This window comes from Mycteria americana, chromosome 9, assembly GCF_035582795.1.
Source record: "Mycteria americana isolate JAX WOST 10 ecotype Jacksonville Zoo and Gardens chromosome 9, USCA_MyAme_1.0, whole genome shotgun sequence".
Lineage (NCBI taxonomy): Eukaryota > Metazoa > Chordata > Aves > Ciconiiformes > Ciconiidae > Mycteria > Mycteria americana.
The window spans coordinates 17,886,054-17,911,117 of record NC_134373.1 but is presented as its reverse complement, the minus strand read 5'-3'; the positions used below and the strand labels follow the sequence as shown (position 1 = coordinate 17,911,117).

The 25,064-nt window shown below is 41.1% G+C and overlaps 2 protein-coding genes across 2 annotated transcripts in view; both read right to left on the bottom strand.

Annotated features, from left to right (window-relative positions):
• LOC142414557 (titin-like) overlaps positions 1–25,064 on the bottom strand; it is a 243,793-nt gene that overhangs the window by 194,496 nt on the left and 24,233 nt on the right. Inside the window, exons 25-44 of the mRNA XM_075511917.1 lie at positions 24,848–25,012; positions 24,576–24,744; positions 22,371–24,061; positions 21,992–22,273; positions 21,452–21,718; positions 21,031–21,303; positions 20,660–20,923; positions 20,305–20,565; positions 19,500–19,760; positions 18,747–19,010; positions 18,394–18,654; positions 17,958–18,218; positions 17,238–17,498; positions 17,009–17,150; positions 16,754–16,919; positions 16,318–16,549; positions 15,483–15,767; positions 15,256–15,381; positions 12,919–13,107; positions 8,557–8,613 (exon numbers count right to left, since the gene is read on the bottom strand). Of these exons, the coding sequence (XP_075368032.1) occupies positions 8,557–8,613; positions 12,919–13,107; positions 15,256–15,381; positions 15,483–15,767; positions 16,318–16,549; positions 16,754–16,919; positions 17,009–17,150; positions 17,238–17,498; positions 17,958–18,218; positions 18,394–18,654; positions 18,747–19,010; positions 19,500–19,760; positions 20,305–20,565; positions 20,660–20,923; positions 21,031–21,303; positions 21,452–21,718; positions 21,992–22,273; positions 22,371–24,061; positions 24,576–24,744; positions 24,848–25,012 (5,877 nt within the window). The remainder of the gene's footprint in view (positions 1–8,556; positions 8,614–12,918; positions 13,108–15,255; positions 15,382–15,482; positions 15,768–16,317; positions 16,550–16,753; positions 16,920–17,008; positions 17,151–17,237; positions 17,499–17,957; positions 18,219–18,393; positions 18,655–18,746; positions 19,011–19,499; positions 19,761–20,304; positions 20,566–20,659; positions 20,924–21,030; positions 21,304–21,451; positions 21,719–21,991; positions 22,274–22,370; positions 24,062–24,575; positions 24,745–24,847; positions 25,013–25,064) is intronic.
• Positions 201–8,428, bottom strand: LOC142414708 (uncharacterized). Its single transcript, XM_075512199.1, has 3 exons — positions 8,382–8,428; positions 7,604–7,635; positions 201–7,458 (listed from the first exon to the last, which is right to left on the bottom strand). Exons 1-3 carry the CDS (start codon positions 8,426–8,428, stop codon positions 1,412–1,414), a joined length of 6,126 nt encoding a protein of 2,041 aa, XP_075368314.1. The 3' UTR covers positions 201–1,411.

Here is a 25,064-nt window from a genome sequence, read left to right as displayed (position 1 = left end):
ACCATGCTCCTTAAAGCAGTTTTCAAGGCAACTGACAGGAATTTGTAAATAACTGGAAGAACCTCATGAACAGGTAATCAAAGTAAAAATAATTTTTGCTTAGGGTTGTTGAACTCAAGGTTTCACCTTGGCATATAGGTAACTGGAAAGCTGGCACATGCATTAGAGAGTTATTTAACTTCTGATAAACATTAATTAATAACTTTCATACTTTTAAGGTATTTTCTTAATCAATTTATCATTGTTTATGTAAGGTAGATTTAGTTCTGATTTAATTCTGTCAGCTACTGCTGATTCCTCCTCCTAAATGTTAGCATTATTTTAAATACAAAAATATATACTCACATTGAGAATATTAATGTAAAAATCTCTTCTGCTGAGAAAATGTTACAGATAACAATTAAATGTATTCTACTTATTTCTGGTCATCTTGACAAATAGTACACTTAACTGTTACTAATTAAAAAAAAATAAAAAAAGAATATGTAGAGATTTAGTTCTAATGTGAAACAAGAATACTGCATAAAAATCACTCTTTTACTACTGTGTATTTTTTATGAATAACACTGGAATATGGGGACAACCAAAATTATTTTAATGAATTTACAATTACATCATTGATTTATTATGCTCCCTCTCCTTTCCCTTTAACTTCTAAAGATACAGTACAAAATGTGTTTTCATGTTTATTACTTGGTAATAGAGAAAAATATCCTGTCCAGTCACTACTAATGCAAAACTTTCATTTTCTTCCCATTGTGTTGCTATTCTTTGTCACAGCATAATTCCATTGACTTAAAAAAAAAGTCATTTAATCCCATGAGTCAGTAGAATGGGGCCCACGGATGTAAGAATTTTGCAGTGATAGAAACTGTAAACACAGGATTTGAATCAGTGAGACTCACATGTTCTGAGACAACATTGTGAGAAGGGGGAATACCAATTTAAGGAGTTCTTTCACAGAACTATATCCAAACTAAACAGCAAGCGTAAGTTAGTATTCCATACCTTTAGGTTACAAGAAAAAGGTGGTTTCTACCCTACATAAAACAATAATTACACTGTTACAAACATACAGGAATATGTACACTATATGTAAAAAGGAGTCCTACGTAAATGAGTGTCAATTAAAATATCTTTACAAGAATGAGTAAGGAGCTTGGAAGGAGCCTGAAATATACCTCGGTGCAGAAAGTGTGCACAAGACCTATGCACAGAATAAATCGCACTTAAATTCCCCAACGAAGGCAAGTTTAAGTGAGACAGAAATATGCCCACATAGAGTGGTTTTCATCCCTAAAGAGATGAAAAACAATGCCCCTAAAATGAGTGCTGCATTTTTACCTGCAGTGAACAACAGCATTAAAACATTTAGTGTTTCAAAAGAGACTCTGAAATAAATTACGGAAATTTAGTATAATGTTAACACAGCGCAAGTCTCAGCAGTTCCAGCCCTGTTAGTAGCTATACATTTGTACTGCCCACTGTCACTTTGCATCAAGTTTTCAATAGTAAGGCTATGAGAGCCCCTCTGCTCTTCCTGCGCACAGTACCTGTCCCCTTCCAACAACACCCCATCCTTGTACCAGCGGACACTTGGGTGGGGGGAACCAGTCACGAGACACTGGAAGCATGCTGAGGCACCTACAAATGTACTGTAGTCAGAAATGAGCCTCAGAAATTTGGGAGGGATGTCTGTGACCTGGAACTCAAAGCTACAGCTCTCCGAGTCCTCTGCTCTAAACTCAACCTGTTCCTCTTGGGACGGCTCTGCAAACACATCAAAACTAATGTTGACACACTTCTCCCCTTCCACTTCCTGCTCTTTTTGAGTCACCGCAAGCAGTTGGATCGCTTTCTCTGAGTCGTCTATGTGTGGCTCGAACTCAAACTCCAGCTCTATTTCTGACTGGTCACCCGGGCTCACAGTCTTACTCAAAAGCAAGTCACACTTCTGGGGCCTGTGTGGTTCACTGCCCATGACTGTCTCACTGCTCGCCTTAGCACTTACTCCCTGCTGAGCCACAACTACAAGGGAAGCTTTGCACATTGCTTCTCCCAGCCTATTGATTGCTCGACAGTGATACCAGCCACCATCAGAAGGACCTACATTTTGGACCTTCAGACTGTGACGTCCCTCCTTCTGACTCACAACATACTTCCTTGTGGTAGGTGTCACACAGGTGTCACCTCTGAACCACTGCACTACAGGGACAGGAGTACCTGTTACCACACACTCAAACACTGCCTCCAAGCCTTCTGTCACCTCGACATCTGTAAAGGGCACAGCAAAGCGGGGAGGCATTTCAGTTACTTGGAAATCGATTTTTACATCCTCATTCTCCTCTGTGGCCAAGCCTGCAGCTTGCTCCAACAAGACAAGTGGAAGGACATCCAGGGAAACCACCATGCTCTTCTTATCTGGGCTAAACTCAGGACTGGTTATGATTTTGACCTGCTTCTCAAACTCCTTCACCTCATTTTCATCCAGCTCCACTTCCAGGAGGATTTCCTGTGGTGAAGGTGACCTCGAAGATGTGTTTTGCTCCAGGTCAAAGTGTATTACATGCTGGTGGGTGACAGGGGGTGGCAGTGCTAGTGACTGCCCATCTTCAGACAAAACTTCCACCTGCGCAATACTTTTAGCTTCCCCAACAATGTTCACTGCATGGCACAGATACTGTCCTCCATCTGCTTTCTGGACGTTAGTGATCTCCAGCATGCATTTGTCCCCGTCCTTCTCTATCCGCACTCTCTCATCCAGCTCCAACAGAGATTTATTATGATACCACTTCACGCCTGGCTTGGGCACACCCACCACCTCAGCCACAAAGCTCAGCGTGCTGCCCTCATACAGCCTCCTCCTGCTCAACGCCTTGCGGAATGCAGGTGGCATTTCCCTGCCTGATGGCTCCAGGGCTTCACAGGGGGTCCTAAACACCTCAGCCTGTGGCTGCTCTGGAGACTGCTGCCTTCTCTCACAGAGAGGGACCATGGCCAGGGCGTCCTTATACTCCCCAGTGGGTGTCCGGTAGCGCTCTGGTGGTGTGCTGTCCCCTGATGCAGAGCAGGGTCCCTCAAAGGGCGTGAAGTAGTGCTCCAAGGGTGTGTTGCATTTTGAGCCCTCGGAGGGTGTGGAGTAGTGCTCAGGTGGTGTGCTGTACGCTGAGCCTTCAGATGGTGTGGAGTAGCGCTCGGGTGGTGTGCTGTACCCTGAGCCCTCAGACGGTGTGGAGTAGCGCTCGGGCGGCGTGCTGTACCCTGAGCCCTCAGACGGTGTGGAGTAGCGCTCGGGCGGCGTGCTGTACCCTGAGCCCTCAGACGGTGTGGAGTAGCGCTCAGAAGTGCTGAGTGGTGTGTGGTAGGACGCTGATGAAGCAGTTTCAAAGATCTCCACTGAGGAGGGAGGTGTGTAGAAGTGGTCTGAATCAGGTGACTCCTCTCCACTCCCGCTCTCCAGCTCTATAGATATCTCCGACTCAGGAGAGAAGGGACGAGCGAGTTCCTGCTGGTTGTTGTAATAGTCGTAAACCATGCTGAAGGTAACCTCCTCCACTTCCAGTGAAGTGATGGTCTCTCGCTGCTCTTTCTGAACTGTCTCTTTGAGATCTGGAGTTTCCTGCATCCCAGTTGACCTTAAATACTTGGCCGGGGACAAGTCAGGCTCTAGCTCTGAGGCTTGAACAGCACTGGGCTCTGGACCTGCAGAAATATCCTCCCACAGTCCTTCTCCGTCTGGGCTGTTCTCAGAGGCTTCCTCAGTGGGAGTCCTCTTCTTGTCCCAAGACTCCTTCCTTTGCTCTTTCTGTGCCACAGGATCATCCATTATTAAACCAAGTAAGAGTTGCCCAAAAGAGAAGCCCTTGGTTGTGTTTGGTTCCTGTTGGGTGTCCCTGAGCATCTCCTCAGAGGAATCTGTGCTTTTTATCTCACAGGTGGAGCTGCTCATTCCTGTCTCAAAGACCTTTTCTGTCCCAGAACCTTCTTCCTCCTCAGCCTGATGCCCAGCCTGGGGTTTCTTCTCACATGCAGCTTTTTTCAAGTCACTGATGAAGCTGTCGCTCTGGTAGTCTGTGGTCTCCAGTTGTTCCCCACTCTCCCACACATGTGTTTCCTGCACTCCTCTTTGGAAATCTGGTGTGGACTCCACCAGAAAACTATGAATTTGTCCTTCAAGTGAATCCTCCTCACAGACACTAACCTCTGACTCATTAATTTCTTCAGCAGAAGATCCCTCTTCAGCAGATATCATGATGCTGCCAAGGTCCCCATTAGGGATTTGCAAATCAGCCCTTCCGATTTCTCTTGGCTCTGCCGCTTCCCAGGGACCAACCTCCTCCTCCTGTTGCATCCTGTAGCTCTGACGCAGCTCCTCACTCAGAGACATCTCTTCCACAAGCACATCATGTTGGTGCACAGGGGAGGTGAGCCCAGTCACTCCTACCTCTACACTCTCCAGAGCTGTGGGGGTCTGTGCCTGTTCTGTGTCCACAGTCTCTGCAGCTGGGAAAGGCTCCACAAACTGCCTCAGATCAAGTGTGATATTGGTCTCATCAGTCTCAGATGGCGACAGCTGCTCTTTGAAATGTAATTCTTCTAGGTGAACCTCAACTTCCTTAGTAAAAGCCTGACCTGAGTTTTCTATGCCAGGAGGAGTGAGGATTAGATCCAAAGAAGAGTTGCCTGCATCAGACTCCATTTCTTGCAGCATTTGTCCGTCATTGTACATTTCCCAGTGTGCGGCATCCCCAGCATCAATCATTTCTTCTTTACAAAGATGATCATCAACCTCGATGTCCTGCTCAATATCAACTGATCTCTCTTGCTCCTCAGCCTGTTCCTCCTGCTGCTCTTCCGCACAGAAGTCATAAAAGCCAAACTGCTCCTTTGTGGGTGTGCCTGCAATGTTGTCCTGCAGGTGGGGCACACTTGGCCCTTCTACAAGAGGCACATCAGGAGACATTGCCTCCCAGGCAGGGGCATCGCTCTCCTCCATGCAAACATCACTCTCCTCTTGCACCACAGGTGATATAGGAATGAAAAATTGTGAATCCTCACACTCCCTTGCTGGAGCAGGCTCCTCAGAGGGATGTGTTTGCCCTTTCACTTCCATAAATGGTGACTTCAAGATGTCCCAGGACAGAGTATCTGTATGTTGTACCACCTTGTCTCCTTCAGCCTCCAGCTCCTCTGAAAAGTGACCTGAGTCCTTGGCCACCAGTTCATGCTCTTCCCTGGACATGCTGGGGTGTAGCGCAGTGGAATCAATTCCAAAGCTCTGTTCCTCAGAGACAGCTTTTCCCCTGTGCTGCCTCATCTCAGAAATACCATCTGTATCCCTCACACTTTCTTCTGTATAACCTGTTTCTTGCCTTGCATAAACTTCCATGATATCCAGCACCATCGTTTCTTCCATCTCGCTTTCCCTGAAGTGAGGAGTTTTCTCACACTCCTCTTCCAGCTGCTCACCAGAAGATGGAGACAGCCTCAGGGACCACGGTAGGTGGGCTTCCTCCTCCTTGGAGCATGTGATCTGTTCCTCTTCATCCTTCCCAAGTGTGCTGAGGCCTTGGAGGTGCAGAACATGGTCCACGGCAGGCAGTTCCTCAGTGCCTCCATCCTTGCTATACAACCTGGGTGCACTGGGCTGCACTGTCAGCTCAGAGGCAGTCTGCGCTGTTCCAGCCACATTGTTGGCCACACAACAATACAGCCCAGCATCTGCGACAGAGACCCCTTGGATGTGTAAGCGGTACATGCCATTCTGGCCTTCCTCAAACTTCAGCCTCTCGCTAGCGGAGAGGCTCTGGCCATTCAGGGACCAGGCCACAGCTGGTGGGGGCTGCCCAGACATAGCACACTCCAACACCACTGTCTCCCCTTCATGGCAATGAATGTGTGCTGGGGCTTCTGCCACAATTTGGGGTGGCTCATTTCCCACATCAAATGAAAACTTGAACTTGTGCTTTATGGTGGGAGCAGCCTGGTCTGGAGAGGGCCGTGTGGTTTCCCTCATCTCTGTGTCTTGCTCTGGCGTTGGAGTGGGGGCAGTGATTTTGATTTCCACAGGCAATGACAGCAAGTCTGAGTCTGGAACTGCACTTGGCAGTCCCTGCTCTGCCCCGAAGGCCAGGCTGACTTCTTCTTCTTCCTCCTCCACCTCCTCCGCCTCCTCCTCCTCCTCCTCCACCACCTTCTCCTCCTTCTCCTCCTCTTTCTCCTCCTCCTCTTTCTTCCCTTCCTCTTCTTCCTCCTTCTTCAGGGCTTCATAGGCTGGCATCCGCCGCCTCACATGGAGTGCAGCTGAGGTGCTGACTGTACCCAGTGGGTTGAAGATCACGCAGGTAACAGTGCCACCATGCTGTGGGAGCAGGGATGGGAAAGTCAGTGTAGACTGGCACTCTGTGGTGTGAACGGCGGTGCCCTGGATGCACCCCACGGGCTTGTTGTTGTTGTACCAAGTGACTGTGGGCTGTGGGCGGCCATGGAAGAGGCAGGAGAAGGTGCATCTGTGCCCCTCAACAACCTCCTGGGGCTTGACCTCCTGGACAAAGAGGGGTGGGCAGGGGTCCAGAAACCCACCTGGCATCTGCCATCTCTCCCCCACGGCCTTGGGCCTGCGGTACCCCTTCACTACCTGCACTGCAAGGGGCTCTGAGCCATCCATCGTGGCAGCTGCCTCAGGCAGGCTGGGCTTCCCAGGAGGGCCCCCCTGGGGCATGGACATGAGGGATTCCTGCTTCTTTTTCAGCGCTGCCTTCTTTGCCTCCCGCAGCCGCTGCAGCTTCCAACGGATTTCCTCATCCAGCAGCTCCTCAACATCTGCCACTGTGCCACTGTTCTCCCTACCGCGTGCCAGCCCTGGACGGTGAGGCCCCACCAGTGGCAGCCTCTGGAAACGGATGGTTCGTACCATGCCCCGTGCTGGGGAGAGGTCCCCAAGCAACTGCTCAGCCTCCTGCCCCTTGTCAAAGGGCGAGCCAGTGCAGCGGAGCACCACCCGCAGCCGGTCCTCCTGCCGCTGCTGCAGCAGGCACTCCCATCTCTCCCGCATCCACTCCGCTTTCCCTGCGAAACCCAAGCCCTGATGCTGCCCACTGCGTGCCACCAGCAGCGAGGCAGTGGACTCAGCTGAGCCCTCACTGTTAATGGCAAATATCCTGTAGCTGCCAGCATCGTGCTCCCGCACATCCCGCACCTCCAGGCTGGCATGGTGCGTGTGCTCCTCACTCTCAGTGCGGATCACCTTGCGGCAGTCCTGGTGGACTGGCCGGTTGTTGTGAAACCAGGCCATGTGGGGTGCTGGGCATGCCACCAGCTTGCACTGGAAGAGTGCAGGGTCCCCCTCCAAGACAGACCTACACTTGAGGCCCTGTGTGAAGGTGGGTTTACGGTTCTGGATGCAAGCCAGCACCACTGCTGTCCCAGGTCCCTCGAGGTTCGCCTTGCTGTGCTGCTCTGCAAGAGAAGGAGACTGGGTTACAACATGCCACGCTCTGCCTGCCATCCGATTGAAAAAAATGAAATAGCAATATATTGAAATAAAAAATGGGCATGCAACAGATTTCATCACACACCCAGGAAAAAAAAGTAATTCACTCACCATATTTGTTCGAATAAACGCAACGCCTTGCTCTGTTTTAAAGATTGACACGAAAATCGTTCGTTGTCTGTTCTTTCTTCAGACTGTGGAAATTTCTTCTTGAACAAGCAAAAATGAATTTCAAAATAACACGTTCTTCTGCGTGTATGTTTTTGCTGCCTGGAAAAGCTGTGTGTCTTTGGGTGGCAAAGAAGAAAATCTTACCTGACTTGCAGACAGTAGAATAAACGCCCTTTCTGACCCTTCTGTTTGTAGATTAAATGTTCAAACAATTGAGAAAAAATATTTTGAAAGATATTAAAAAAAGTAAGTAATTAGCTAACACGAAATGAGAAGGCGTTTATTCGAACTAATACAGCCACTAACTTCACAATGTTATGCACAGGGAAAAAAAGCAAGCAACATGAACCACATATGCTATCTGCAAGCCAGAGTAAGAGATGTAAAATGATGAATTAATGTATGTAAAAAAAGTGCAAAGAATCAATGGGAATGTGTAGTTTCACGTATCCTAAACAACAAACACTTTCTAGTATACTTCATCCATCCATCCAATAGTGTCCATTGAACCGATTAATGTTAGGTTGCCAACTTGTTTAAAAACAATATGATTAAGATTTGTATAACTTCCTTCTGAAGTAAACTATTTCATGCATTCAAAAGGAAATTGAACAAATAAAAGCTCTGTGAACAGCTGCAAAGCATGAAGTCAAAGTTAAGAATATGGCTGCAAAATTATAAATTTGAAGTTTTAAACATATTTTAAAACTTAAATAACCTTATAATGCAGGTAACCTTTTGCATATCAAAACAAACATGCAACATGTTCCAATATGCTTTAAAGTGTGTCTTTCTTTCCCCATCAGACACTACATGTAAGCAGATAAAAGCTCTTCACAATGTTACTAATTACTGGTACTAATTATTCAGTGTAACATCATTGGTGACTGTACCTTTCACTTCCATTTCAATCTCTTCCTCTAACTTCTCATGAATAATTTTTTCAGGAGCTAGAATACAAAGACAAAGATTTTTGAGCTATAGTTGCTAAATATGCCAATCAACACTTTATGTAGTAAAAAATTCAATTTCTCTTGCAAATATACAGAAATTCACACATACATACACATAAATGCATGCCAAACAATTCAAACACTTGATAAATTTTGAGAACAGAGTAATCAAATGCTTTCAAACTTGTTTGCAATGTACACTTCTCTATAAGATTTTCTTTCTTTTTTGCAGGGTGGGGGAAGTTTCTAATGTAACATGCCTTTATCATGCCTTAAATCCCTGAAGAAAACATTCAACAATCCACAGACTAATGAGATGCTTCTCATTCTTTATCATCTCCCGGGGAATGAATGTACTGGAATGCAATGGTTCTATGCGCGAGGAATTGATACTTGGAAGGAACATGCAGTTGCCAACCTGTCACTCTCAGATGGGTGCTGCACTCGGCTTGTCCTGCAGGATTAACTATTCTGCACTTGTATATACCCTTGTGGTTCTGACCAACTTTCGACAATCTTAAACTGCACAGTGGCCCATCATGTTTTAAGGAACACAATGCAGACTCCTCAACTATTAGCTGATTGCACAGCCAGACCACACAAGGTGTAGGCACACCCTTCATTATACAAAAGAGTAACACATCATCTCCTTCTTTTACAGTGGTTTCCGAAGGCAGAGTTTCAAGAAACTCTGGTGCTTCGGTGTCAGTTTCTGTGATGTCTTCACATGGCACAACATCAGGATAGTAGACTCTGTTTCTTTGCTTCTCAGTTTCATATGGTCTTTGGGATGTAGATATAAACAAGCTCGAGGTTTTCTTGGAAGGTTCTTGCTTAACTTCAGATGCTTTAAACTGACAATCTTTGGCTGCTTTAAAGCTTTTAGTATCTGTTTCAAGGGTAATTTTTGTTACTGCTTTGGCTTGTGCTTCTTTTGCTAGGTAAGAATAAAGTTAGGAAAAGGATTAGGTCAGATGTTTTGCAGGAATAAAAAATATCCTTATACTTAGGGGGAAAAAAACCCAATAATTAGTATTGAAAGAATGTCCAGCATATTAGTGCTACAACAATGCTATTAAACATGAGTGAGTACACATTTAAGAGCTCTGTTCCTGCTGGGCTAATTCTAGGTACCAGTTAAGCCTATGGGACTTTCATGGGACCAAGACTTGGTCTGCAATGCCTAATACAAGCATATCTTTACTCTTAATTGAGAGCCTCAATTTAGAAAGTAGCAGCAGAAGATTATGTAAAGCACTTTGCACAGCTCAAGAGTGAAGAAAGAAACTTCAATATGTAAGAGTCAAATCAACAGGGTCAATGGCTTCCTCATTATTCATCTTAGTTTTCTGCTCCTGATTCCTTTGAGCTCAGCAGAAATACTATCACCTGTCCAGTGTGGTGATAATACATTTTTGGGTCTTCACGAGTGGTAACACTACTAACATTTTAATATGCTGATGTCAGGAAGTGGAAGGAGTCTTAGCAAAAATAAATACTTATAACTCAGGGAGAGTGAAGGGTAGAATACAATTCATTAGTGCAGTAATACAATACTTGCACACATTAATCCTTTCAAGTACATTGACCTATATTGCCAACCTTGGAATTGGAACCTTGGATTTATTGGAACCAAGTTGGACCCATAGGGTTTGAAATGGCCAAGTATCTAGTTCAGTATTGCTTATCTGACATTATCTTCCTTAAACTCCAGCTTTAGGAATTCTCAAAATGTAAAAATTCCTACCAGCCTGTTTTGCGTTACATCTCACTGCATATCATGAAGGATATGATGATTAAAAAGCCTCAGACATCTGTGACTTGCTGGGAAGAGGCATGAAGTTACAATACCAACTTCCCAGTACTGCACGTGTCACTTATGAATAGAGCTGTAAATGTAGAGGAAAAACCCCAAAGCATTATTACTAGAGCCTTCTCAATTAAATATAATAAAGGAAATATGAGTGAGCTGTAGGCAGTGATAATGAAGTTGCAAAAGGTAAGTCATAATGTTAAAAGTCAGATAACCACCTTTGACTGTTAGTATTGCAGCAGTTGTTGTCCCTCCGTAATCATTATATACAGTACAACTGTACAGTCCTTGATCTGTCAGCTGGGCATTTAGGATTGTGAGCAGTAGGACATTTCCATTTTGTGATATCTTCAATTTTTCAGACACTTGTATCCTTTCACCTTCATGGGCCCAAAGAAACTCAGAGAAGAATTCATTTTCTAAGCCACATATGAACTGAGCAGTGTCACCACATTTCACAGTTAGGTCTCTGAGCTGCAAGAGAATCTTTGGAGGGACATCTTTTACTTCCCGAGCAGTGGCCATAGAGATCCTGGTGCTCTGAGATGTTTGGGAGAGGATTGTTGTGTGCATGGCTTCCATTTCTTCAACTGATGTAGCCTTCGTGGTCAAACTTTCTGATACGCTTTCAAAAACCTCTACACCCAATTCCTGTGACCGTTGTTGCACTGATTTAAATTCTTTTTGATAAGTTTTAATGTTCTTCTTTGTGAGAGGAGCAACATGAAGTTCTGATATAGCCTGTGACTGGACAGACTCTTTTACATCTTTCCCAGAACTTTGCCTATCTAGGGCTTGCACTGTGTAATCAAGTAACAGAAATAACAACAGTATTAGTATCTAAAAAACTTTACTGGTCCATGCTCTGAACAAAATCAAACAGCATGGAGGATGAAAATGAATGATCTTCATTTGAAAACTCAGCATGCCAGATGCACTACGCTCTTGACACAAAGATTATCCATTCACATCTATGAATGACAAGTGATGCCTAAGCTAGTCATGCAGTTGACACACAGTTGATGATTGTCTCTTTTTTCACTGAAGTTGTCCATTTTAGTATTGGAAACTTATTATGGAACTTTTTAAGGAGGTATTTTCTTTTTTTTTCCTACAGGATAGTGCAAAATACCTCAGTCAATGCTATAATGATCACTTAATTACTTGTTTTAAAAACCTGAATGCCTTCATTAAAATGATTCTATTCTTTGACCTATATCAAGATGCAAATTTGCAAAGTTCCAAATGTTACAGCTTAAACAGAAGAAATGAGAGTGACTGGGTTACAGAGGGTAGGTACTACTAACATCAGCTGGTAAAGAGAAGGTGTGAAACAAGGAAAGAAGAACATTAGTAACAGCATAAAAGTGTGGTATATAACAAACTGAATCCCTTGGAAGTAAAAATGGGGGTTTACCTTCTGCAGTCACTGTAAGTGTAGCTGTACAAGTTGTTTCTCCAGCACTATTTCTTGCCTTGCAAGAGTATTGGCCAGCATGCTCTAAGAAAGCATCTACTATTATCAGTATAGCTGTGCCTGTAGACTCATCAAAATGGAAAACTAAGTCTTTTGTTGGCAACATGAGTTGCTGATTATGAAACCACTGGATTTTTGGTGTGGGCATGCCAGAGACTCTAGCTTGAAATCTGACTGATTCCCCGCTGCATACCCTGCAGCTTGAAATAGGCTGGATAAAGGTGGGCCTTTGGCCAATAGACTCCTCCTTAAGTGAAACAGATGAAGAAACATGCCAATGGGACTCTGATGTAACTTCTTCAACCTTTTTAAATCCTGAAAAGAAGCATGCCAACTTTTAATTTCTTACCCTACACTACAATACATTTTCTCTCTCATTCAAGACTTTTTTTTCTAACTTGCGACTTAACAGCATGAATTATTCTAATTAATAATTTATAAAATCTGTTGCAAAAAGAAAACAAAATATTTATGATTAAATAATATCAAGGACAATATAGAACTTAAATAGCAAATTCTCCAGACAATATTTCTGCTCTAAAACTTTGGTCAATGTTTCATCAATTCATATGGATGTAAACTATTTCTTTTCAGCTGCCCAAGTACCTGGTACACACCTCTATTTAACATGTTTTCCAACACTTTCAAAGTAATTTATTTGATACAAAAGCTCTTACTAGATTCTACTCACAGTCAAATCAAAGAATGTGTAAGCAAAGCACTTCCACTAGAAAGAAGGTTTCTACCGTGTTTTGTGCATGACAGATTCTAATACTGGAGAGGATGAAAAGGTGAGGTGCACGGAACATTGAAAAATTGTGAAATTATTTTGCTGTGCATGACCTATATTTTGGAGACATAAATGTGCGCTGTGGACATTGCAAATGATAGCAATTAATTGAGTTAAAAGACAACATGACAAACAACGACTCACATATAATCATTACTGTGTATTAAGATTAGTGTTGGAACATGACCTAAATAACACATCTTCTTTAATTGCACACTGTACCTTCTAACTTCAAGGTAGCAGTGCTTGTCACTTGGCCTACAGGATTACTAGCCACAAAGGTATAGATTCCTTCATCCTCTGGATAAGCTTCAGCAATCTCCAGCTGGTAAGTGTCTTCAAACTGAGTCATTCTAAAAAAACGCGATGGCTTGATCTCCCTCTCTTTGCTGTACCAAGAGACTTTCAGATCTGCTCAAGCAAAAGAAAGAAGAAAAAAATGTGTAAGTTATGATATTAGACCAGTAAGTAAACACTATTTTTATATTTATGTCTGTCAGAAATCTTAATCTCAAGTATCTTTTTGAAGTTTAATGTGCCTTGTATTACTTTGGTAATGTATGATCAGTGGAAAGTGGCCTACTTGTTGCCTGAAGTTTTGATTTCTGCATTGAAAATATACGTATGGGAAAACTGATTCTGGTGCTGCTACATTCCTGAGTAAAAATAATTTTTCCTTTCCCCTCTTAATGTATAAATTTAAAAATATTTTGCTACTACTAAAATCAGAGAAAATTTCATTTTTAAAAGGGGATTCTGCTACAATTGCCTGATTAAACAGGCTATAAAATCACTAGGTTGAACTGAACAGGTTAAAGAAATTAAAATGGAATATCCTTTTGCTAAGGACAGTACCTTGCCTCTTTTTGTTGCAAATATTACAAGTTTTGCACCTCATATTTCTCAAGAAAGAGCCTATCTTTGTACCTTTGTAAAATTTCTGTATAAAATGTTGTGTTACTTGACTTGTATAGATTCTTGTAGACTTAGGAAAGAAGAGGACTGAAGCAGACTTTAACCTTGCCTCTCCACCTGGCACTATATTACATCATGAATCAAATGTTTTCACACAAATAATGTGCTATTACTGTCATCAGAAGAAAGGGACTGTGTTTTCAATAGCCAGCTGCATAGTGTGTACCGTTAACTGTATTTGCAATCATGTATTACCTAACCTAATATAAAAGGTTTTCACAACACAAGTGAGAGGTATGAAAATCCATTTGGATACAGTATTTAATAAAGGAAATTTTCAGTAGGAAAAATTTCTTCACTGAAAGGGTTGTGAAGCATTGGAACAGGCTGCCCAGGGAAGTGGTTGAGTCACCATCCCTGGAGGTATTTAAAAGACATATAGATGAGGTGCTTAGGGACATGGTTTAGTGGTGGACTTGGCAGCGTTAGATTAATGGTTGGACTCAATGATCTTAAAGGTCTTTTCCATCCTAAAATATTCTATGATTCCATGGAAGGGGGACCTAGATGAAAGGATCTTTATGCTCTGTGCTGTAAATGCAGCTTCCACATTCACATAAATACAGTTCTTGTAAAAAAAGTTACACTGGCATGCTTTGCACAGAGGGCAGGCCAGTCTTTCCAACATACATTTTCTGAGTTTTAGCACCACTTCTAAAGCAGAATCAGAGTTGTTGTAAAGCATTTTAAAAAAAATTTGGAGTTTGATTTCAAGTTATGGAAATGCAAATTATACATATTTGCATATATATGTATATTACCAATTTTATGTGGATTTTTACATGGCTATCAGTCAGGATTATTTTTAAATTTGGAGTTTTATTTATCTTTAAATAATTATAAATTATTTGGGATTGGAACTGGATCTTATTTTGCAGTTTACCATATGAATATTTTATTACTAGTCATACTCAAGGCCATTTATTAAAGAAAGGTAGTATTATTTGGTTTTGTGTTAACTTGGAAGGAATTATTTTAATTGTAGAATGATATTCTATGTAACTAAAACTAGCAAACTTATATAAGGAAAATCTACACTTAAAAAGGCAATGAGCAAACACCTTTTTATGCTAGGAAAAAGAATGCAATTGTAGTTTACTGTTTGCAGAGTGATACGAGATACTTAGGAATATTAGGATAAAGGCTGAGGCACAGTTTCAGTCTGTTGTTCAGTTAATTGACATGACACTGTGTGTCATCAGAAACTTCATCATGTTCATTCAACGTGCTAATGCTTTGCCACCATGATACTCCATGTTTTGAAACTCTGCATTTTACTCACTGACAGTTTTCCAACATCATTGAAACGCTGAGAAGTTTCCAAAGACAAATTTTTTGAAACAGACTTTCTTTTTAGAAATGCTTAATGTTTATGACAGTTTATAACTTCCATGCTTGATGCCATCTTTGACGTATGACTTGCTTAACTGACAGTTGTCAGTAACGCTTTGCTGCGTGTGTATATCAAATAACTGTACTTCTAGGGAAAGACTGATCGCAGCATATATACTGTTGCATTTTTTCCAAGTTCAAGATGAAAAATTCTGAGAGATGAAAATATGTACAAGATTTCATTAAACCCACCTGTCCCTGTAACTCTGCACTGAAAACGAGCAGACTGTCCCTCGGATGTAACAGCATCACGTAGTGGTATTATGACAGCAGGTGGATACACTGGCACTTCTAGCTCAGGAGAAACAACTTCTGGGACTGAAGGATAAGAAAAATAAGTCATTTTTAAAGATTAAGAAGATCACACACATGTTGACAATCTCATTTCACAGACATTGTTATGAGCACGGGAAACTCACTTTCCACTGAAAGTGAAGCTGAAGTAGTAGCAACTCCGTAGTCATTTTTTGCTTCACAGGTGTACACTGCTGCATCTTCAGGGAAAGTTTCAATCAGCAATAGAGTATATTCTTGTGCATCATGAAGAAATTTGCACTTGAAACCTGGAGAAAGTTGTTGATCATCTTTGTACCAGGAAATTTTGGGCTGGGGTTTGCCTGATATCATAGCACAGAAGCGGGCAGGTTTGCCAGACTCCACAGTGGTTGGCTCTAGCTCCTGAATAATCTGGGGTGGCTCTGGAGCTGCAAATTGGGGTGGGGGGGGAGGGGAGGAGAGAGAGAAAGATCATTATTATATTTATCAAGGCTTCAAAAATATTAGCAAATAATTTCTTTTTTTTTTTAATGTTATTCTTCCCAATCTTGCATGCCCATGAAAATCTGCCCTTTTCCTTGATACAGGGGGAATAATGTAGCAGCAAGTGCCTTAGCATAATTAGCTGTCGTGGCGTGTTTTCTGGCAAAATGTGTCCAAGAATTGTTAGGTTGATCCCTCTGGCAAGGCATATTTGTCCATATGAACAAATGAATTTTATTTGGACTTGAGAATTTCCTGGTCTAAATAAACATGGTGGGGAAAAGAACTGCTATAGCATTTTCATCAGCTAGCCAGCTATTTCAGTAAAGCAAGAAACATCCGTGTACAGGAGGATTTTGGTAGTGTTCCAGACATAAGATTCTCTTTGGATTTTTTTTTTTACTTTCAGAGTTATAATTCCAGAAAAGCTATCTAGAAATCAGAAAAACACAGGGTAATAAATACAGTCAAAGCATTGTTTACGGGGATGCATACCATTCACATAGAGAACAACAGAACTCCTATTCCGTCCTGCAACAAAAGTATATTCTCCAGCATCAGAGTAAGTGGTTTCAAAGATGCTCATTCGATGAACTCTCCTTTCCACCACATAACTGTATCTTTCCTCATACTGGAAGTTGATCTCAATACCGTCCTTGTACCACTGTGGTTCAATGTCATCTTCATTGACTTCAAATTCAATTTCAGCTCTTTGTCTCTGAATGACCTTTGATCAAGTAGAATAAATATTAGAAATAGCATTTGTTTTTACAGATGGTCCCACACTCCAGATTCCTAGAAGAAGGCCCTGACCTTATGATTACAGATTTTTGTGTTAGGACTCTTGCTGGTTAGATATTGTTGCTTTTCCTTTGCATTATTCTTTGAGTGACAAAGTTATGAAATATTTACTCTTCTGTATAGGCCATACCTGAATATCTTTACGGACGCTTCTGATACGAATGTCACGACCTTCCACTATCAAATTGGCACTGGATGTGTTTCCACCTGCTACTACAGTGTACTGACCAGCATCAGACATTCTTGTGGAAGGAATGATAAGACGATGGACATATTTCTCTCTCTGAATTTTCATCCTAAGGACATCAGAAAAGAAAATGAAGAAGTTATTTCCTGGGGGAAAACATGTAACAAAAGTCAATATGGTGTAGAAGCACTCATTTACCTGTCACCAATCTGGAGTTCTTGTCCATCCTTCATCCACTGAACCTGAATGTCAGGTTCTGAAATTTCACATTCAAAAATAGCCCTCTTCTTCTCCACAACCTTGATATCTTTAATATGCTTCCTAAATTCAATGTGACGAGCTAGGGAAGAAAAAAAGTAAAATGAGTGCCATGGTGCTATTTAAGCCACTAGAAGTCACTAAATATACAAATCAAGAGGGCAAATACCTTCCACATATAAAGTGGCTGATGAAGCTGCTTTTCCAGCAACAAAAGTGTATTCTGCAGCATCACCAAAATGCACATTCCTTATGGAGAGGGAGTGTGTCAGCTTCTTTGTTCGTATCTGGCATTTATCAGTTGACTTTATTTCTACCCCATTCTTTAGCCATTTATATGAGATGCCTTCATAGTTAACAGTAACTTCAAATGTTATCGTATCTTTCTCTTCAGCATTGATGTCTTTTAGCATGGAGGTAATTAGAATGGCTAAAAGAAAAGAAATGGACATGGTTTGGGTTTTTTTGTTCTGGCTTGCTTTATTTTAAACACGTTAACTGGATCAGAGATGTTTAAATTTCTTTAAGACAGATTTTGATTTTTGGTAATATTAAAAGGAAAGCTCTGTGTCCAGAATCAACACTACAATTAAATTTCCCAAAACTTCTGATTGACATAGGAATCCAAATTCTGTCTCCTGTGCTGACTTGGTGTTTAGGCATGTTGGCCTAAAGAGAAGAATCCAGGATGTGACTTTCAAGTTCACAGCTTCTAGATCTCTTTAAAAAATGTAATTGAGGGTGTTTAGGGTTATTTGAAAATACCTCTACAACAGTGCTGGTTTTGTCTGAATTGTACCTAGTGCATGTATTAACACAAACTCTATTATATATTGGCAACTTATTATATATATTGTAAAATATTCTGGTTAATTTCATTTTTACATACGTTTTACGGTCAGAGTTGCACTGACTCTGTCATTTCCACAGACAAATGTGTATTCTGCAGAATCTTCACTGCTTGTGTTCATGATATTGAGCTGATGGAGTTTCCCCTGGACCACTATTTTGAACTTTTCACTCATTTCAATCTCCACACCATTTTTCAACCAGACAGCAGGCACATTGAAATGAGAAACTTCGCATTGAAAAGAGGCTGTTTTGGTCTCAGGGATCTCAATATTTTTCATGGTCTTTGTGATGTGTATGGCTAAGAGGGGGAAAAAAAGACAAAAGAAAAGAAAGGATTTTTTTTTAAAGTCAGTATGTGTGGAAGACTGCAAAAAAACAAGGGTAACAGGCTATGAAGTGTCAGGTCAAGTTGTTCAATATGAGTTGGTGTAGTAATTCATATAATTACTTTTTTACAAACTTACAATACTTACTTTCCACAAACAGTTTTGCTTTACACTCAATTTGTCCAACAAGAGCTGTGTATTCCCCAGCATCAGCAGGAGATATGTTATGCAGCATAAGCTTGTGAACTTTCCTTTGAGAGATCATCTTGTATTTATCACTTTGTTTAAGCTCAACATTTTTGTGGAACCATCGGACTGGTACAGTATCATGGGATACACTCAGTTCAAAGGAGACAACAGCATTTTCCAAAGCAGTCACATCCTTTGGCTTTTTGATGATCTTGACAGCTTGAGGAAAAAGGTTAGCAAGATTCAGCAGTGTGTTTGATTTGAATTTCAAACCACACATTAAAGCAAATATTCAAACCAGATTGACTTACTTTCCACATGAAGCCTGGCATTTGCTCCTATCTTTCCAAGCTTAAAGCTATAAACAGACTCATCAGTGACAACACAGTGTTTGATTTTCAGTGTGTGAACAGTTCCTTTCACTGAAATTTCATATTTGTCATTTGATTCAAGTTCAACACCATTTTTAATCCACAGAGCTCCTTTCACATCAGGGTGGGTCAGTTCTACATTGAAAACTGCCTCCTGTGTTTCTGTCACAGTCAAGTTCTTTAGTGTCTTCTTTATCTTAACAGCTAGGAAAAAAAAAAGAAAAAAACCTACTTGATAAAACAGACCAAAATTAAAAATTATAGTAAATATAATAATCTTAATAAAACTGAATCATGGTGCTTCATTTTAAAATCTAGTATGTATATGTTGATTTATACAGTTTCCACTGAACTGGTATGCTTGGGACACAAAAAGGAGCATTTACTCGTAGCATCCATGAGAAACAGGTTTTTTTATTTGATATGTTTACTACACAACTAGCAAAGAGTGAATTTCAACCTGCTAGCCAGTACCTTGAATAAAATGTGTTTTTGTTAAAATATCATGCTAAATTCCAAACACAGAGACTCCAGAATACAGTAAGTGTGCTACCTCAGAAAGTGCATCATAAGGTAAAAAGATTTTCAAAAAATGAAGCAAAATACGCTTGTATCTTAGGGCCTGATCCAAGACACAGTGAGTGATGCTGAACTGAGTCTTAAAGACATCAATTAGTTATAAAAAGTACTGACCTTCGACCTTCAGTTTGGCAGATGTCTTTGAGCTTGCTATTTCATAGCTATATTCACCCATATCATCCAGTTTTGTGACAGGGATATTGAGCCTTCTCTTTACACCGTCAGATTCAGCACGGTACTGATCTGTCATAGGTAATGGTCTACCATTCTTTAGCCACTGGCCATCTGATTCAGGATTTGCTACCTCACATTCAAAAACAGCTGGCTGGGACTCAGCCACAGTCAGGTCAGTGAGAGGCTTTGAAATGGCACCACCTGTTGGGAAGCAAAAACACGTGTTTTTGTTGTGTTGCTGTTCAACTTTCCCCCATATGGAAATGCGACTACGTGAAAAATTGATGCTGGAATTCTTTGCCCTAATTTGCAGCATGCCCATAGACATTCTGCGTTCTGTGAAAAATCAAGAATAGAATGTGACCTGAACATCACAAAAAGATGTTTCTTACTTCTATCCTAGTTATTCTCATTTATTATTTTTATTATCAGCACAGGTATACTGAACATTCAAGACAAAAATCTTCTTTTTTACATTAATTACATCAAAAGCATACTACAGCATTCCATACTATGGCTCTGATTTAGCAAAACATATAAACACTTACTTAAAAGCTTTGTTGAATTCAAATTATACCGATCAGAAAAGATAAGGGGAAGAGCAAGGAGAACATAGAAAAAAAGATAAATTAAAGACAAAAAAAGTACAGAAACAGCACAATTGCTACAATTACAAAATACAGTACATTAAGAATTGTTTTTAAATCACAGTGTAATAAAAATCTTGGACTTCAATCCTACTAACCTGCTACTATAAGCTTTCCAGATGTTTTCTTCTCTCCAGCATAAAATACATATTCTCCTTCATCATCTTTCATCATCTTCACCACTGTCAATTTATATATTTTGCCACGTGCTTCAATTTTGTATTTAGGACCAGCCTTGATCTCTTGGCCTTTGAAATGCCAAATTACATCAATCCCTGAATGGGAGAGCTCAACCTCAAAGGATACATTCTGTGTTTCAGTGCAGGTGATGTCATGAAGACCTCTAACAATCCGAATTTCTATAAAAAGAATAGAAATATATTAGTTGCTTCCACAGTTTTTTATTTAAACAAATAATTTCACGAAGAACTGTGCATCTTAAAGGAAACCTACTTTCAACTGTGACATTGCAACTTGTTTCAACTTTGCCAACCATTAGCTTATAATGTCCTTCATCTGATGCATGGGTTCTGGTAAGCACTAGCCTCTGTTTAGTGCCTTTACATACAGCTTGTACGCGTTCATCAGGCTTTATCTGATGATCATTTAGGTACCATTTGGAGGAAGACACATCAGGTGCTGAAACTTTGCATTCAAGGATAGCTTTTGTTCCTTCAACTACGTGAACATCTTTTAGAGGCACCACTATTTCCACACCTGTCAAGTTACAAAAATATTTGTCATGAAAAAAACTATGCCTTTAAGAAGTAATCCTAAAGGACCCAAAAATCAAACACACCTTCAAAATCATGATAATGACTTACTGTACACTGTGATCCGTCCAGTGGTTGACAGTCCAAGATCAGGAACACTAAAAGAGTAAGTTCCGCTATCTTCTTTTGTTGCATCTTCTATCAGCAACATGTGTGACTGTTTATCCAACACAATGTGAATACGATCACTTGATTGAATTTCATGACCATCTTTCATCCAGACACCTTCCACATTTTCTAGGGAGACTTTAACTTCAAGTTGTACAATATCTCCCTCACAGACTTTTTGGTCAGTAAGTCCTTGAAGAATAACCATGGGACGAGCTGTGGAATGAAATGAAGTTAATTAATCCTCCTAACAGATAAGCAGAATATTGAATATTAAGGCAGTATGGGATATAGTGATATAGCTATATGTTATAACATAGCAAATCTATAATGTATAGACAATATAAGTATTAGAAATGCTTACGCTTCATCTTCAGTTTGCAGTGAGTCCTTTTTCCGTCAACAACAAAGCTATACTCTCCTTGATCATCTTTATTAACATCTTTAATAGTGAGGATTTGGCGACCACGGCGGGATGCAATCACATATTTATGATTAGAAGTGAGTTCAACATCGCCATGATACCATTTCCCCTCCACGTCTTCTGGGGAAACCTCGCATTCAAGTTCACCTGAGAAGGATTCTGGTACTTCGACATCCTCAAGTTCTTTAATAAACTCAACCACAGCACCTACAGGCAAAATTAATTACATTCATGAATTAGCTTGATTAGATACTCCTGATGAAAACATTTCTTATTAAATGAGCCTAACGAAATTAATATCTCTACGGTGTAACCATTTTACATAAATATATCTCCAAACTTTCGTACTGGATTCTGAGAATATGAAAGCAGCTTGAACATTTCTTAGGGCATTAGACATCAGTTTATATTGGTTTATTTCTTCCTGAAGCTGATTTCACTTTAACAGTACTGCATGGTACTGAGCTGTGTGCTTCTTACCTTCAACAGTAAGCTTTGCAGTAGTTTTTATGGATTCGTCTTCTACCAGTGCACAGCTGTAGTCATCGGCATCAGATGTTTCAATTGCTAGTACAGAAAGAAAATGAGCCTTTCTGTCTGAATGCATCCTGTATTTGTCTCCAGAATGGATCTCAATTCCATCCTTAAACCATTTCACTTTGACAAAGGGTTCTGACGTCTCACATTCAAAGGTTGCCATGGAGTCTCTCTCTTTAGCAACAATATCTTGTAACTTCTGGGTGAAGCTGATTAACTGCTTGGCTGCAAAACAATATGCAATGAATCAACAATGCACTGGCCATATAGACTTAACACACTATGATAAGCAGTAGGATAAAAGTAAGAGAATTTAAATTACCTTGTACTAACAGGAAAGCATGGCTAGAAGTTTCACCAGCTATATTGACTGCTTTCACCATGATGCTGGCAGAATCATCAGAAGTCACATCTCTGATGACTAATTCGCAAACATTATCTTCAGGCCAGTACCAATACACACGATCAGACCTTTCAATCTGCACACCATTTTTGAACCACTGGCACTCAGGGTCTGGTTTTCCCACCACTCTCACACGGAAGTGTGCATCTGTCCCCTGGGCTACAGTCTGGCTTTGAATTCGTTCAAATATCTTGGGAGCCTCCATGCTTGGACTAAGCTCAACCTTCTCTGGTTTGAACGTTGGAATGGTGATTTTGCCTTCAGGAGGAAGTGCTTTCTTCTCTTCCTCTGGGATCTCTTTGGTCCAGTGAAGAAGTTCTTCTTTTGTCTTTTTTAACATTTCTTCATATGATTCATCTTTTTTGCGAGACTTAAGTTCCACAGCAGTGATGGCTTCATAATAGCCCTCTTCTGTCCTACGCTTGAATTTACTACGCAGCTCTTCAGATTCCTCCGAAAGCTTCTCATGAGTGATTCTTTCAGCCCTTTTCAATTTCACCACTTCTTTGGTTGTTGCCTCTGCAGGTTTGTCTACTTTCTGTACCTCAAAGAGAAGTTTTCCAGGCTCTGTCACTACAGGCTCATGTTTGGGTTCAGGAGCACGACGAAGAACAGATCTGAAGTCTTCCCTCTGCTGGATCTCAAGTCTCACCTTATGTTCAATAAAGCCTTCTGGATTCTCTGCAGTGACTTTCACTTCTCCTGTGTCATACGATTTGCAGTCCACAATATCCAGGTAGTAGATTCCATCATAACGGAGTCTAAACCTTTTGCTCTTACGGATGAGCTGTCCATTGAGGTACCAGTTGACCTTGGGCAAAGGATAGCCAGTCACACGGCAGCGGAATCGTGCTGTTTCACCTTCCAGGACTCTTGCAGGTTCAGGAACCAAAACAATTTCTGGTTTTTGTTTCTCCTTTTGGTCTACTGCAACTGCAGGAAGAGCACCCTCATGGGCCATTCTTTCTAACTCTTCAATTCGCTGCAGTCCCCTTCTGCCTTCTGGCAACTGGGATTCTTCCACAAGGCTTTTCTCATCCTTCACGATCAGAGTAGCGGATGTATGGTCTGTACCATATTTGTTAATTGCCCTGCAAGTGATCACTCCACTATCTCTGGAATAGGCTACTCCATAGTCCAGGCTACAGTACCCAAACTCATTGATCATGCGGAGTCTGTTAGCTGCTTCCAAGGGTTTGCCATCATGCAACCACTCCACCACCATGGTTGGGTCACCAATTGGTGTAAGCCTGCACTCAAAGTGTGCTGGTCCAAATTGCTTGAGCCTTAAAGATGTGAGCTTCTTCTTAAAAAATGGTTTCTGTTGCTTTTCTTTGTCATAGAGATCTCCTTCCTCCCATTGCTCTTGACCATAACGCAAATGGAGAGGCTCTAACTCGGGTGCTGCAATCTCCTTGGCTTTGTAAGTTCCTTTTGGAATGATTAATCTCCTTTCTGGTTCAGGTTCTGCATGTTCAACTTCAACATTTACTTTGCACCGAGTAGTGTCCCTCCCAGCTTTATTGATAGCAGTAGCAGTATACCACGCAGCATCTTGCCTGGCAGTAGATTCAATTTTAAGGGCAGCTGCTCCTTTGGTTCCCTCAATCCTGAAATATTAAAACAATTTTTATTTAACTTTTTTGCACTTCTTTGTTATTCATTTATGCCCTTCTCCAAAATTAGGTCAAAGCTTCCAAAGGCAAATCTCCAGAGGAATTAGACATGTTGTTTATGTTTATTCATGTTTATATGAGTGCAGTGCCTAAGAATCAAGCAGATAAGGATAATAAAAACCAGTCTTGAATTCAATGGCAGTTTTGCCTGCAGAGGACTTCAAAATCAGAGACAGATAAAGGTTCCCTAAATCTCTGTTGTAAAAGCATTGGCTTTGCAGAATACAAACTACACAAGCTGGAAAAAATGGAATGAGCCCTACAAGATATTTTGTATCTCTTAGTCTTGCTGCAATGCCAAAGCTGTAAGTAGCTTCAGTAGCCACTGGACTAAGCCCTTAGTGAATCCCTTCTATGGAAGCAAGGGTATTCAGCACACTGTAGGAGGCACTTTGCAGGATGGTGATTATTAACTCCTCTACTATTTAAACAAAATAAAAATACTTACTTTATTTTGGGGTATTTATGAGGTACAATGATGTCACTGTTCTTCAGCCATACAATGTCAGGATTAGGGTTACCGGTAGCTTTCACTGCCATCTCCAGCCTAGAACCCTCCTTTACACTAACATTCTTCAGCCTTTCCACAAAGTGTGGTCTGACTAGGTCTTCCTTAGCTGAAAGAGCAAGGGTAAGTTATCACAAGAGGAAATAACATAACCATGGTTTTTAATAAGAAACACTCCTCAGCCTTCCCAAAATAGCGTGCACAGTAGATACCTTCCACCGTTAGTGTCATTGAGACTGAAGCTTTGCCTGCCCTATTCTGAGCAATTACAGCCCATTCTCCGGAGTCATCAGGCATAGCAGGAACAATGATCAATGACTGGGTGCCGTCTTCTTTAATCACTATTTTATGGGTGTAGTCATTAACCACTTGTTGACCTGCAGATACACATGAAAAAAAAAGTTGCACTCAAAACAGCGTCTCAACAAG